The sequence below is a fragment of the Scomber japonicus genome, chromosome 20, assembly GCF_027409825.1.
Source record: "Scomber japonicus isolate fScoJap1 chromosome 20, fScoJap1.pri, whole genome shotgun sequence".
Taxonomy (NCBI): Eukaryota; Metazoa; Chordata; class Actinopteri; order Scombriformes; family Scombridae; genus Scomber; species Scomber japonicus.
Genome location: NC_070597.1, coordinates 22,753,400 through 22,765,026, shown reverse-complemented (window position 1 = coordinate 22,765,026; position 11,627 = coordinate 22,753,400). Strand labels below are relative to the sequence as shown.

Below are 11,627 nucleotides of genomic sequence, written 5' to 3'. Positions count from 1 at the left end.
CTGGGTTCTTGTTCCTGATCTCACAAGGCCACCCGCAGGCTGAGTCAGACTTCTAGCCCAGAACCAACAATTCAAATATTACAGGACCAGAATAAAAGCACAGACTCAGTGGGTTGCTGAGGATCACGACTGCACTGTAGAGTGACGTGTGTTAAGCAGTTTAGTTCCAGAGGCAGGGCCCGGGGCAGAGGCACGGCTGTCTGACATCTGGGGGCCTGATCATCAGATCTTTGACCACCTCCACAGTCCCGAACACGGGGTACAGTTCCTCTGTGAAGTTCTCGTTGTAGGTGTACAGGTGGGAACGCTTCTCCACGTCGTAGAAGGACAGCTGGCCCTGCTCGTAGTCCAGGTACACCCCAACTTTCCTGGGCACCAAGCAGTTTGGCAGCTGGGTGGCGGGTACTGTCAGAGCCTTCAGATCCATGCTCCTCTCCAGACGGAGGGTCAGGTAGCCTGTATCCGTGTTGAGTGAGCGGAAGCCTTTCCTCACAGCAGACGACTTGGCCAAACCCAGCCGCCAATCCCGCTCGCCCACCTCCACCTCCCAGTAGTGGCGCCCGGAGACGTAGCCCTCCTTGCCCACTGCGCACCACCATCCGTCAAAGCGCTGTTGGCACTGTGGGACACTGTGACGCTCCAGGTCGCACCGCATGCGCTTTTCATCATTGGAGATGAGCAGGTCTGGGTTGGCTGAGTTGGAGTCCAAGGTGACGTCCTCTGTGGAGTTACATAGCAGGAATGTAAGATCACAAATGTAAACTCTAATGACAGAAAGATGCTGACTAAGAGCAGAAAAGTGTTAAAGTGATTTCATGGCAAAAAGTCTTCCTACCTGCTGCTTCACAAATCCAATTCCACACTGTAAAGAAAAAGAAGATACACTTATTAAAACTGCTGCTGCAAGAATAAATATTTTTATATTAATAACAGATCAGAAGACTGTGCATAATGTGCAAAAGGATTGTTGTAGTGATGAGCCCACAAATAATTATCACCCAGCGCTGCAGTTCCCCACAGTCCCTTCACATTTCTGCATCTTTCAGCACTTTGGATTTAACTTTACTGTCATGATTCAGTCTCCCCGCTCTCATCACTGACACTACAAAGCTTTTAAAAACCTCATAGTTGATCATTTAGCCGCTAAAGAGCCACATTTGTTCCTCAGGAGTTGGTGGAGACCAAAACAGAGCAAAAGGAGAGTAAATACTGTATTTGTATATAAAACCTTTATCACAAGGACACAATCACAACTGAATACTGATGTTGCTCCGTGTCTGCTAGATGTGTAAATAAGCAACTGTTTGTTAGCATGTTAGCCTCATCAACTTTATAAAGATATAAATGTCAGCGTTGTGTTTACAGTTTCTGTTGCCCCAAAGTGGCCAAAAAAATAAACAGCTGCAGGTTTAAAATAATTTTTCATTCATTTGAGGTGATGAGGTGACTAGATGACAATTATTGAATCATTAAAATGACAAACAATGACTGGTTTCAACTACTAAAGTGTGTGCCTTTTTTCTGTGTTTTATCACATTGTAAATTGAATACTTTGAGTTTTGAACTGTTGGTTGGACAACACAAGACATTTAAAAACACCACATTAGATTCTGAAATGTTGTGATTGGTATTTTCTACTATCTTCTGACATCATTTCATCTACAAGATACTATAACTGAAAGTAGGGCTAGATAATAACCCACATTTCTTGAATTATCTACAATTGTGCAGCAAATGTATTACTTATCTGTGAAAATTGAATGTGGTATAGATTTTAAATCTCTATCTATATCATCCTGCCTAACATACTATCACTAGTTACAGCCTACAGACTCTGCAAACTGATTAGATTTCAGCATAGTTCAATTCCACTGTAGCCAGACTTTCCACTTACCACTGTGGGGGATGTATCGGACAGCGTCTGAAAGAACAAGTAATTACTTTGATCACAAGGAGACAATCAAGAGTTTCATTCATCACCAAAATCTGTCTACGAGCTCCTCTCCCAACTTGTATATGTACCATCCTTTAATTACATATCAATACTGATTAGTTCTAATGGGCTCCAGCTGATTAAGTCAATAGTGCTTCTGTGTGCGCCCATGCTCATATGATCAATAGTAATTCACACATTTGCGAGGGCTCTTTAGAGTCTCCAGTGCTGACCGTATGAGTTAATGATCATGTGAATAGTTTGAAGGAAGTCTTATCTTTCTTGCTCTTTATCTTTAACACTTTCTTTAGTGAGTTAACAAGAGATGTCTGAAATGATCTCACAGCTCCACTCACCAATCCTCTGGCTCTTCTGCTTTCTCACCAGCCACTGCTTAGTCACGTCCTCCTATACACATACATTCACATGCAGAGACACAGTGGAGACATAAAGACAAAGCAGGACAAGGTGAGCTGAATGGTAAGATAAGGGGATTATTCTCACTGAGTATTGTGTCTATACATTGTGCTTCACACTCTTTACAGTGCTGAAGTGACTGCATCATTTAAATGTCTCATGTTTTCAATCCCTTAAACTTTTTTGACTACATCAGCAAACTGCCATCCAATCATTGCTAATTAATTCAAGAGGAGAGAAGAGAGAATCAATTTCTTTCTTGGTCCTGGAACAAGATGAATATTTAACTCCATCTAATCAGTGAGACATTTTGACAGAGATCCAGACCTTGATGGGGTTGTGTGCGTTCAGCACGACCAGTATGACCAGCTCCACGGCTGGGAGCAGGTTGGGTAGACGGCCCCTCTTCCACTGGAACTCCAGGTCATCGAGCATCATGAGTACAGGCTCGCCAGGCCAGACGGTGGGCTGGACAGAAGAAGTTAAAGAGGGAAAGGATATAAGAGCGTGGTGATTCATCAAAGTGTGTTTACTCAAATCTTGTAAAACATCATAAAAAGCTCCAATATATTCAAAGTATGGCTGGATGATGGCCAAGGGCAGGGTTTAGTTTAATCATCTTTATCTTTAGGAGTGAACTGGGTCAATCGCAGACCAGTTCCAATGAGACAAAGCTGCCATACATTATCCTGAACATCCACCATCGTATAGTCACCTGAGGCCCGCTTTTAATCTTCCGCGTCCAGTCCATGATGACCCTTTTGTGGGGCCCCATGTCGCCTTCTCCTCCTGCCTCCAGGATGCAGAGGAGATGACCCTTCCAGTCCTTCTTCTCTCGCTTCTCACACTGGTAGTCAGACGTGATTTTAGGCTGCAGGAGAAACATTGACACGTGAGCAGGAGCACGAAGCAACAAAACTTATCTCGTGATCCGTGATGCACGTATTCGTACTTGTACTTTCGTCTCCAGTATGGCGGCCCACTCCACAATAAAGTCGCGACACACGCTGGCCGGCCAGATGTCCTCGCTGGTCCAGATATGGCCGAGGATGCTTGACCTCTGGGGGTTAAAGAGAGACGTTATAGACCAGCGTCTAAGACTTTGACACCAAAAAAAAGGAGATAGGAGGAGAGCTTACCTGGCAAATTTTGTTGAGTTCTCGAGCCAATTCCATAATAAATAATTGACTTTCCACCAGCGGCTCCTTCTTTTCGAGCCTCACTCGTTTACGAGACTCCTGGAGCAAAGACACAGGAGACAAACAGCAAAAAAAATATGACTTTGAAGCACATTTTGGAGAGAGGTATATAAATTTAGCAAAATAACATTTCTATCAGAGAAGAGCAGGCTTGTATATATTTGTACCTTGAGTCGGATCTTGAGCTTTTTGGCCGGCTCGATAAGGAACTGCAGGCAGTCCTTCATCATGCTGGCAGCTGGAGAGTGAGGCTGATGCCCTGTGGTACAATAATAAAAAGCTTTAGCACAGTGGCACTCGCGCTGTCAAGAGCCGGAGCTAAACTGCAGCTGGCTGTACTCTCGTCGCCCCCACACAGATCGATGAGAGAGCGGAAACGGGGAATTTATGAGAGGTGGCAAATGGTACGTATGTGTGTGTAGAGAGAGAAAGAGAGAAAGAGAGAAAGTGAGAGAGAGAGAGAGAGAGAGAAAGAGAGAGAGAGAGAGAGAGAGAGAGAGAGAGAGAGAGTGACAGAGAGAGAGAGAGAGAGACAGAGAGAGAGAGAGAGAGAGAGAGAGAGAGAGAGAGAGAAAAGCACTGCAGAACTTTCATCACAGCTCTGCACTCCAGAGTCCACAGAGAGCTTGTTATGAGGCACCCAGGGCTACGATTAGGTGAAGAGGAGGAGGAGGAGGAGGAGGGAAGAGGGACATTGATAGTGAAGTGAAAAGAGAAAACCCTCCCACATAACATACACACACCCACACACACTACCACGCACTGAAAGAGACAAACAATGTGAAAACAGGCAAAAAAAAACCCAAAACTGCACAGTAACAGGATTTTCTGACGTGTGTGTGGGTCGATGCATCTCGATCAGGGCCTTGCAATCGGAAATTTATTCCAAGGAGATCTGAGGCAGCAGCGCAGAGCACTTTTTAAAACACTGCGGAGGGTGCGGGGGTTCGTTGGACAGCTTTGTTGTTGATTCAGCAGTCCTCCCCCTTCATGCCGGTTTGATGTGCTGAGAGGATTTGCTGTTCTTTCTGTGAGCCAAAGGATGCTTGTATTGACTTAACAAGGACTGAGGAGCATATACAGTGTACAGGGAGTTTGAGAACAGTATCCAGAAATGTAAAGTTGACCTTTAAGTGAAGCAAAATCAGACTCATCAGCCAGCATAGAGGAAACACATCAAAAGCTTTAATAATGTATAGAAAGGGTGTTTTATCCATGATGATCACTGACTGTTTTACTTATAAATGAGGCAGAATATAAGAGTCATTAGTGGTAATGATCCTAATGACAGTGTGGTTAACTTTAGCCCACAGAGGCTGTGACACGTGCAGCTAATGGAGAGTACAAGCTGTGACAGAGCCTGTTAATTCATTAAGTAGATACAGTGTGGATCCGGCTAAAACACCTTTCAGAGTAAATATGGAGGAATCACACAATACATGACATCCTTATCAAGCTGTGGATAGATTCATATTATTCATATTCATCCCTGCTTGCATAGAGGTTTTTTAATTTAGTAGGTGGAGGCAGAGGGTGTTGGTGGCAGAAGAGCTGTGTTTGTGTGGTGGAGAGGAGCTGAAAGATTAAGAGGAAATCCAGGATTACCTCCGGAGCCATTACTGTGCAGCCGCAGGTAGTGACTTTCTATATTGGGACCGATGCTTGAGAGGCAGCATCAAAACAAATAGCGAGTGCAATGCAAAAATAATAAGCAGAACAAAAAACCACACACGAGCGCACTCACACATGCACGCACAGACATAATAGAGGCTAGGTCTTTTTTAAATAATAAATGAAACAATGTTAAAATATATCTACATACTTTTAGGGCTATTCTGGACAATATGTCGTTATTAAAATGCATCTTGATGAATGTTTATGCTATGAATAAACGGTCCTGGTGCAGATGAGGCAGATTAATATAATATTAGTGTTTATTATTAATTAACGAGGCTGGGCAGTGGCTCACCAGACAATATCAGCACGAGCGTAAGCATTCAAACGGATATTTCTGTGGAATAAATAGATTTCTGACCTTTTTATGAGAGAAGAGTCCTTTCAGTAGATAACTTTGCGTTATTCCTCCGTGTTTTTTCCTCCAACTCGGACTAATTTAGCAGCATTTTGGGAGCCGCGCCGTTTCGTCTTCACTTCACCTGTGTGCGACGGCAACAAGGAGCGCGCTCTCTTATCAACGGCTCCTCCTGTGCAGAAGAGCCGCCAGAGGGCGCTGCTGCCCGGCTCCTGCAGCCACGACGGTCCGCCTCTGTGATGGATGTCTACAGAGGTCTGACTGAGCTAAACACCGTGAAAAACGCCAAATAAACGGTTTAAATAGAGTGCTGGTAGACTGCCAATACTACAATATGCCAATATGGCTCGTGTTAATGGTCGAAAAGTCCTGAATGAATCCAAAAGGAATTTCCAATTAAATATTCTACTTGATTTATTCATGATTAACGCTGCAAAAAATCGTGTAAATTTGTTGCACAGGATTAAGTCTTACAAAAATTCAAGGACCTATAGTTGCAAAACTATACCCATTTCCGCCAATGTGATGGAGAAAAAAAGATCTGTGAGTCAAAATAATGGGAAACTTTCTCAACATAATGACTTAGTATATCAAAATAAAGACAAGCTATCTCAAAAATAATGACATAGTATCTTAAAATAATGAGAAACTATCTCATAATAATGTCTTAATATCTCAAAATAATTAGATACGTTATAAGTCATAAGTCATTATTTTAAGAAAGTTTGTCATTAAAATTACTCTTGAAAAAATCACATTTGGCGGAAAAGGGGCTTCCATACAAAACATTATAAAATCCTATTTTATAGGATTTTGATACTATATTATCATGACTGACTATAAATTATTATATATGTATATATTGCAGGTTTGTTGGTCTTATTCAAAATGCTGCATACTTTTTAATTTAAATCATTGCCTCCAGTTTCTGCTTAAGACATCATTTTATGCCTGATATTTATAACTGTAAAGGTTTTGTGGTGTTTAGTTTGTGTATTATACATATAATATATAATATATAATATATTTATTAATACAGCTTTTATATTCACAGAATGACAACCCTAGATTATTTCATACATTAAATAAGCAGCTCTGTGAAGCTTTTCAACCTAAAAGAAAGTACTGTGTACATATACGTTACTGACACTTGAGTCTACACTGAGTCTTTGCCTCTGGGTGGTGTTTGTGTTTGCAGGCTGAACAGCAGATGTCACCAAAGTCAATAAACAGCTCATATCTAGATTATTTCAAGGCTGTGGCACAGGAGCGTCTTTAAACTGCTTTAGTCTCGACAGATGGTGTTTATTGAATCATTTTTATCTTTGGGATTAGTTTCAAAGACTAAATAAACACACAGTATCCTTCTGTGTGTATATGTGTGTGTGTGTGTGTGTGTGTGTGTGTAGGTGTGTGTGAGTGTGTGTGTGTGAGTCAGGTAGACAGGGAGGGTGTCTCTCGGTATGTTAGGCAGCCACACGGAAGTATGCTTCCAGCGCGTGCAGCGTGCTGAAATGACAGTAGGCGGTTGTCAGCTGTTCACAGCTGGTCTCTCATCATGGCACCCAAAGACCCTCTACTCGGCACTCTCAAAGGTAAGGATCTATAATAACGCGATGTGATTGGTTGATCCTTCTAGCTTCACGGCAGCAGTGTAAAGCCGATGATCGTGCAGGTTGCATTAATAAGCAGGTGTGTATTTCTGCACACCGACATCAGATCCGCTGTCAGTCCTGTTGTTTTTCTCTCCCACCCAGTGTGTGTGCTCAACCTGCAGTCAGATGGAGACACGGTGACTGACAGCAACCCTCATCTCGCCTCCTGCTGTGAGCTTCTTGAGCTGCTCCTCAGAAAAGGGCTCCAACGTCAGTATTAATATATAATACGTGCTTATCAAATGTCAACAATATTACATTTATATAGGCTACATATGTATATTTGTTAAAATGCTCATAATGCTGAAAAAAACAACAACCCAGGTATAATGCAAGCTTGTATACCTGCCATACACACCTATAGATATGTTAGTTTATGCTTCAAATGAATGGATAAAACACTGTAATTAATAATGAATCATCTGTAGCACTAAGTGTGAAATATAGTATGGACTAAGTGTGTGTTTTTTCTCCAGAGCCAGTTCTTAGTTTAGTACCCAGAGACTACTGGCAGTGTTTTGAGCAGCTTCCCCACCAAGATGCCTGTGGCAGGTAACAACATCCTGCTCAGATGAACTGATAATGAGAGCATGGAGGACATTTTTACAGTGTCAGTAATAGCTGTCGGTAATTGGTGCGTGTGTGTGTGTGTGTGTGTGTGTGTGTGTGTGTAGGCTGTCTGCTCTGTCTTTGGCAGTGGAGCAGACCAGAGTTTGCAGTAAACTGCTCTCAGCTCAAGGCCGAGGTCGTTACCTACTCAGACTGGCTCTCAGTCGCAAGGTCCTGCCACAGTTCATCACACACCTGCTGCACACACCCAGAGTCCTGGAGGTCAGATACACTTCTTATATTACTACATATTATTTTTCCTGGCACTTTCAGATGCTCAGGGCTATAGAGTTAGAGATGATTATCAGTTTAATAGAGTGAAATAATAGTTGTTCACAGAGGAATGAAACGACTGTGTAGGAATCATACTGTTTCTCTTCCCTCCAGTGGTACAGCCCAGCCGTTTCAATCCTTAGGAATGAGGAATTTGTGGGTGAGTCCTTTTTACTTAATCTGATTGTTTTCATTAAATACAGTAACTTGTGTCAACATAAGGAAATAGCTGTCATCAATGTCACTTGGTGCCGAACATCAACAACAGCCCTTAAGCGACTCTGTTCTTCCTGTTCCAGAGCCTTTCATGTCGCTGCTGCTGGTCCTCTCTCACATGGAGTTCAAACTGGACATGGAGGTCAGAATTTATCTACGTATCATCCACCTACCAATGCACTTTATATCATTTTCATCACATTTTCAGTCTAGTTCTCATTAACCAAAGAAACTATCCTCTTAAATCACTTTGACACCTAATTCCTCATGTTATTGTGGAACATTACCACGATGCTGTGTATGCCTCTTCTATAATAACTACCTGTCTCCGTACAGAATTGCAGTTTTCTGGATGAGAGCTGGCTTCTACCGGTAAGAAACGATTATTATAGCTGCTGATTATTTTTAACTGTTAATACAGCTTTATTTTCCATGAGAAATACAGATGATGTGGATAAAATCTCTCAAGCTGGAATGAAAACAGTAAACTGATTGTTGGTATGTGTTTCTAGGTGTGTGACATATATGAAGTGGTGCCATGTCGGGAGTTGGGGATGGTGTTGAGGTTTGTGTCTGCTACTTTTGCAACATACTTCAGATTAACTGAGTATGTCCGCTATTAAATAGATCTCTGCATTCTCTGTGTGTCAGGTATCTCAGTGGGCGCGTCTTCATCCTGGAGCTGATACCCGGTTGCCAGGCTCACGTCGACAAGTTCGCCTCTCCCGGCGACATCATTGATGAGGTCAACGGCACTTCACTGAGGAATTCTAAGAACGGACAGGTAATAAAATCCTCAAGTACGCACTGTCAAATATTCAAATAACAACCGGTCACATTTTCATAGACATTATCTGTTGCTTTCTACGAGGCACCACAGTTTAGATAGAGATAAAAACCTGGCTGCCATTTACCACTTAATGCAAAATGCTGTTATATGAGCATCTGACATTTGAAGCAGCACAGAACACACAGGGTTTCTTAAAGATTCAACATTGTACCAGCTCATCACCTTTCATGTTATGTGATGGCAGGTTACAATAAGCCTTATTCACAGCAGATGTATACATTATAGTAGTAGTAGAAAACTCACAGGTTTTACTAACTATATTAAAGACAGCTCTAAGCCTGTTACGATAACTACTTTTGTTGGAAGATATATTGTCTCAGAAATAATCGCGATAAACGATATTATCGTCATTTGAAGATCATTTTATACCACTGATATAAAATGATGTGACATGAATAGCCTCTTAGCTGCTAATGTGAAGTGTGGCAATACTGAGGTAAAAAAAATTAGCTCATGATACATGATCATATGATAAGTCCATATATAGACATGATGATGCTGATAATTACGGTGTTGTAGATATTGTGACAGGCTTATGATAGTGTGACAATGAGTCAGCATGCACAATACCAGGACTCTGATTCTGAAACATAATATAATAAAACCATCATGAATTTTATTATCTATACCTGTGTTTTTTTCCTGCAGTGACAATGAGTTTAAAGCCACCATACTTAACCTCACAGCTGTTATTTCACATATTTTCCCTGATACAGTACCTTCTACTTCAAATTGTGTCCAGACTGTTAGTTTTGTGGCACCAGTTGTTACTGGAACAACTTCAACTTTATCGTTTTATTAGTACATGTAGTCTGGTGGTATTACGCAACTCCTGAGTATGGCTGCACCTAACTTCAGCATAGCTCTTATCAGCCAGCATGACTAAACATCTGTGTGTGGGTTTGGCCCGACTCCTCTAGATAACATAGTAAACATTTGAAGCTACGATCAAGCCAAAGCCTATAACAAAGAATATGTGCAAAAATGATAAGCGTAAGGAAGTGATTTTTAAATTTTTTTTTAGATATAGTGTGGCCTGTTTTTTGTGTTTTCTGAGAGATATGGCATTTAACAATATGTCAGAGCAACTCCAAACCAACAGGTGTACTGGAGTTGTAACACAGCATTGTAAAGGAGGCTCAATGTGCAGATAACCAGTAATGATTTTCAAATGAGTCGTGCAATATAGGCAGATGATTATGTTCTTCAGGGACAGATAGCACAGCTCGCTTTCTACATGTGTGTGTTCTCCTTTTGTTCAAATCAATGACACGCCGGCCAGTCACACCCTTCACAAACGTTAAAATCCTGCCGCTGTCAGCACGCTTCAAAGCTTGCTTCATTTCTTTTCCTCTTGTTTCGTCAGGCAGGCACGGTTCTGTCTCGACTGAGGGGCCGTCCTCTGTCCATGCGGATCCTGCGATGGAGGGCCCATGACGGGACGGTGTATCGGCCTCTCATCAAACTCCTGCGGGCCCTGAGGGTGGAGAACCCAAAGCTGCAGCTGGGCCCTGCTCCAACCCAACAGACGACCGCCAAAGACCAGAAACAGTCCTCGTCACAGTGTCTGAAAGAAGGAAGGCGAGTCATTTACTAAATCCTTAAAAGTATAAACAACGTTTTTTTTGACAAGTGTAGTCTTGACATTAAATCCCACCTCTCCTCAGCAGGATTGTGTACATTGTGCAGTTCTTGGGAAAAACAAACATCGGATTGGTAATCGCTTTATAATTTTATGCATGTTCGGTTATTGCGTGTACATTTGAGCGATGTCTTTATAAGTGCTCTTGTTCTTTGTTAGTTTGGAGGAAAGGAGGTGCTGCAGCATGCTATTCCACAAGTGCTGCAGAAAAACGAGCCCAGCAAGGTAATTAAACCACTCCCCTGCTTCAGGACACACTGCCTGATGGATGTTGTCTGTGTGCAACAGGCTGAATTAATATATGCAGCCTCCAGACTGTTGACTGAGCGCTGGCAGAATGTTGTCATACTTAGTGTGAAGTGTTCACTGTCATCACGTCAAATCTGTGAAGATGTTTTCACTCATTTTCACTGCGATGATTTAAAAGTCCTGACCATGTGAGCCATTCTAAAGACTTATTCTGAATGGTTAGTGGTATTGGTCCTCACTTCATCAGTAAAATTATAGGCCTACATCAACAATGAAACAAACAATCAAACAAGTATTAACCTGTTCTATCACTGATCAACATTATATACAAGTGTCAACACCAGGTAAAGATAACAATGCATACATATAATATATAGAACTATATAATACAAAGAAATGTAGAAAGGATCCTTAGAGTACAATAAGAAACACATCAGGTTGTCATATCTTTATTATAGCTAGATTTAATTTGAGGTATCTCTATATTCAACATGGCAGCAATAAGTTATTAATAAGCAGCACAGGAATTAATTCTAAATGACAAGAACATGG

General features: G+C 41.8%; 2 protein-coding genes across 2 annotated transcripts; one reads left to right on the top strand and one right to left on the bottom strand.

Annotated features, from left to right (window-relative positions):
* On the bottom strand, positions 1–3,853 carry zgc:194990 (uncharacterized protein LOC568410 homolog). Its single transcript, XM_053342000.1, has 9 exons — positions 3,717–3,853; positions 3,490–3,588; positions 3,303–3,410; positions 3,066–3,221; positions 2,678–2,818; positions 2,290–2,341; positions 1,895–1,921; positions 836–862; positions 1–720 (listed from the first exon to the last, which is right to left on the bottom strand). Exons 1-9 carry the CDS (start codon positions 3,777–3,779, stop codon positions 161–163), a joined length of 1,233 nt encoding a protein of 410 aa, XP_053197975.1. The 5' UTR covers positions 3,780–3,853; the 3' UTR covers positions 1–160.
* Positions 3,854–7,016: 3,163 nt separating this feature from the next.
* si:ch211-250n8.1 (uncharacterized) lies at positions 7,017–10,819 on the top strand. Its single transcript, XM_053342001.1, has 10 exons — positions 7,017–7,176; positions 7,339–7,446; positions 7,713–7,788; positions 7,911–8,067; positions 8,233–8,278; positions 8,418–8,476; positions 8,671–8,706; positions 8,847–8,899; positions 8,986–9,118; positions 10,551–10,819. The coding sequence occupies exons 1-10, from the start codon at positions 7,140–7,142 to the stop codon at positions 10,779–10,781; spliced, it is 936 nt and encodes a 311-aa protein (XP_053197976.1). The 5' UTR covers positions 7,017–7,139; the 3' UTR covers positions 10,782–10,819.
* The last annotated feature ends 808 nt before the right edge of the window (positions 10,820–11,627 follow it).

Bases quoted from the DNA above. Each gene is read 5' to 3' on its own strand.
- zgc:194990 (XM_053342000.1), bottom strand. From the start codon at position 3,779: ATGATGAAGGACTGCCTGCAGTTCCTTATCGAGCCGGCCAAAAAGCTC. The intron at 3,222-3,302 runs GTACGAATACGT...TTTCTCCTGCAG, and splicing joins TACTGGAGACGAAAGTACAA to CCTAAAATCACGTCTGACTA. The intron at 721-835 runs GTAGGAAGACTT...GTAACTCCACAG, and splicing joins TTGGATTTGTGAAGCAGCAG to AGGACGTCACCTTGGACTCC.
- si:ch211-250n8.1 (XM_053342001.1), top strand. From the start codon at position 7,140: ATGGCACCCAAAGACCCTCTACTCGGCACTCTCAAAG. The intron at 8,068-8,232 runs GTCAGATACACT...TCTTCCCTCCAG, and splicing joins ACACACCCAGAGTCCTGGAG to TGGTACAGCCCAGCCGTTTC. The intron at 8,707-8,846 runs GTAAGAAACGAT...ATGTGTTTCTAG, and splicing joins ATGAGAGCTGGCTTCTACCG to GTGTGTGACATATATGAAGT.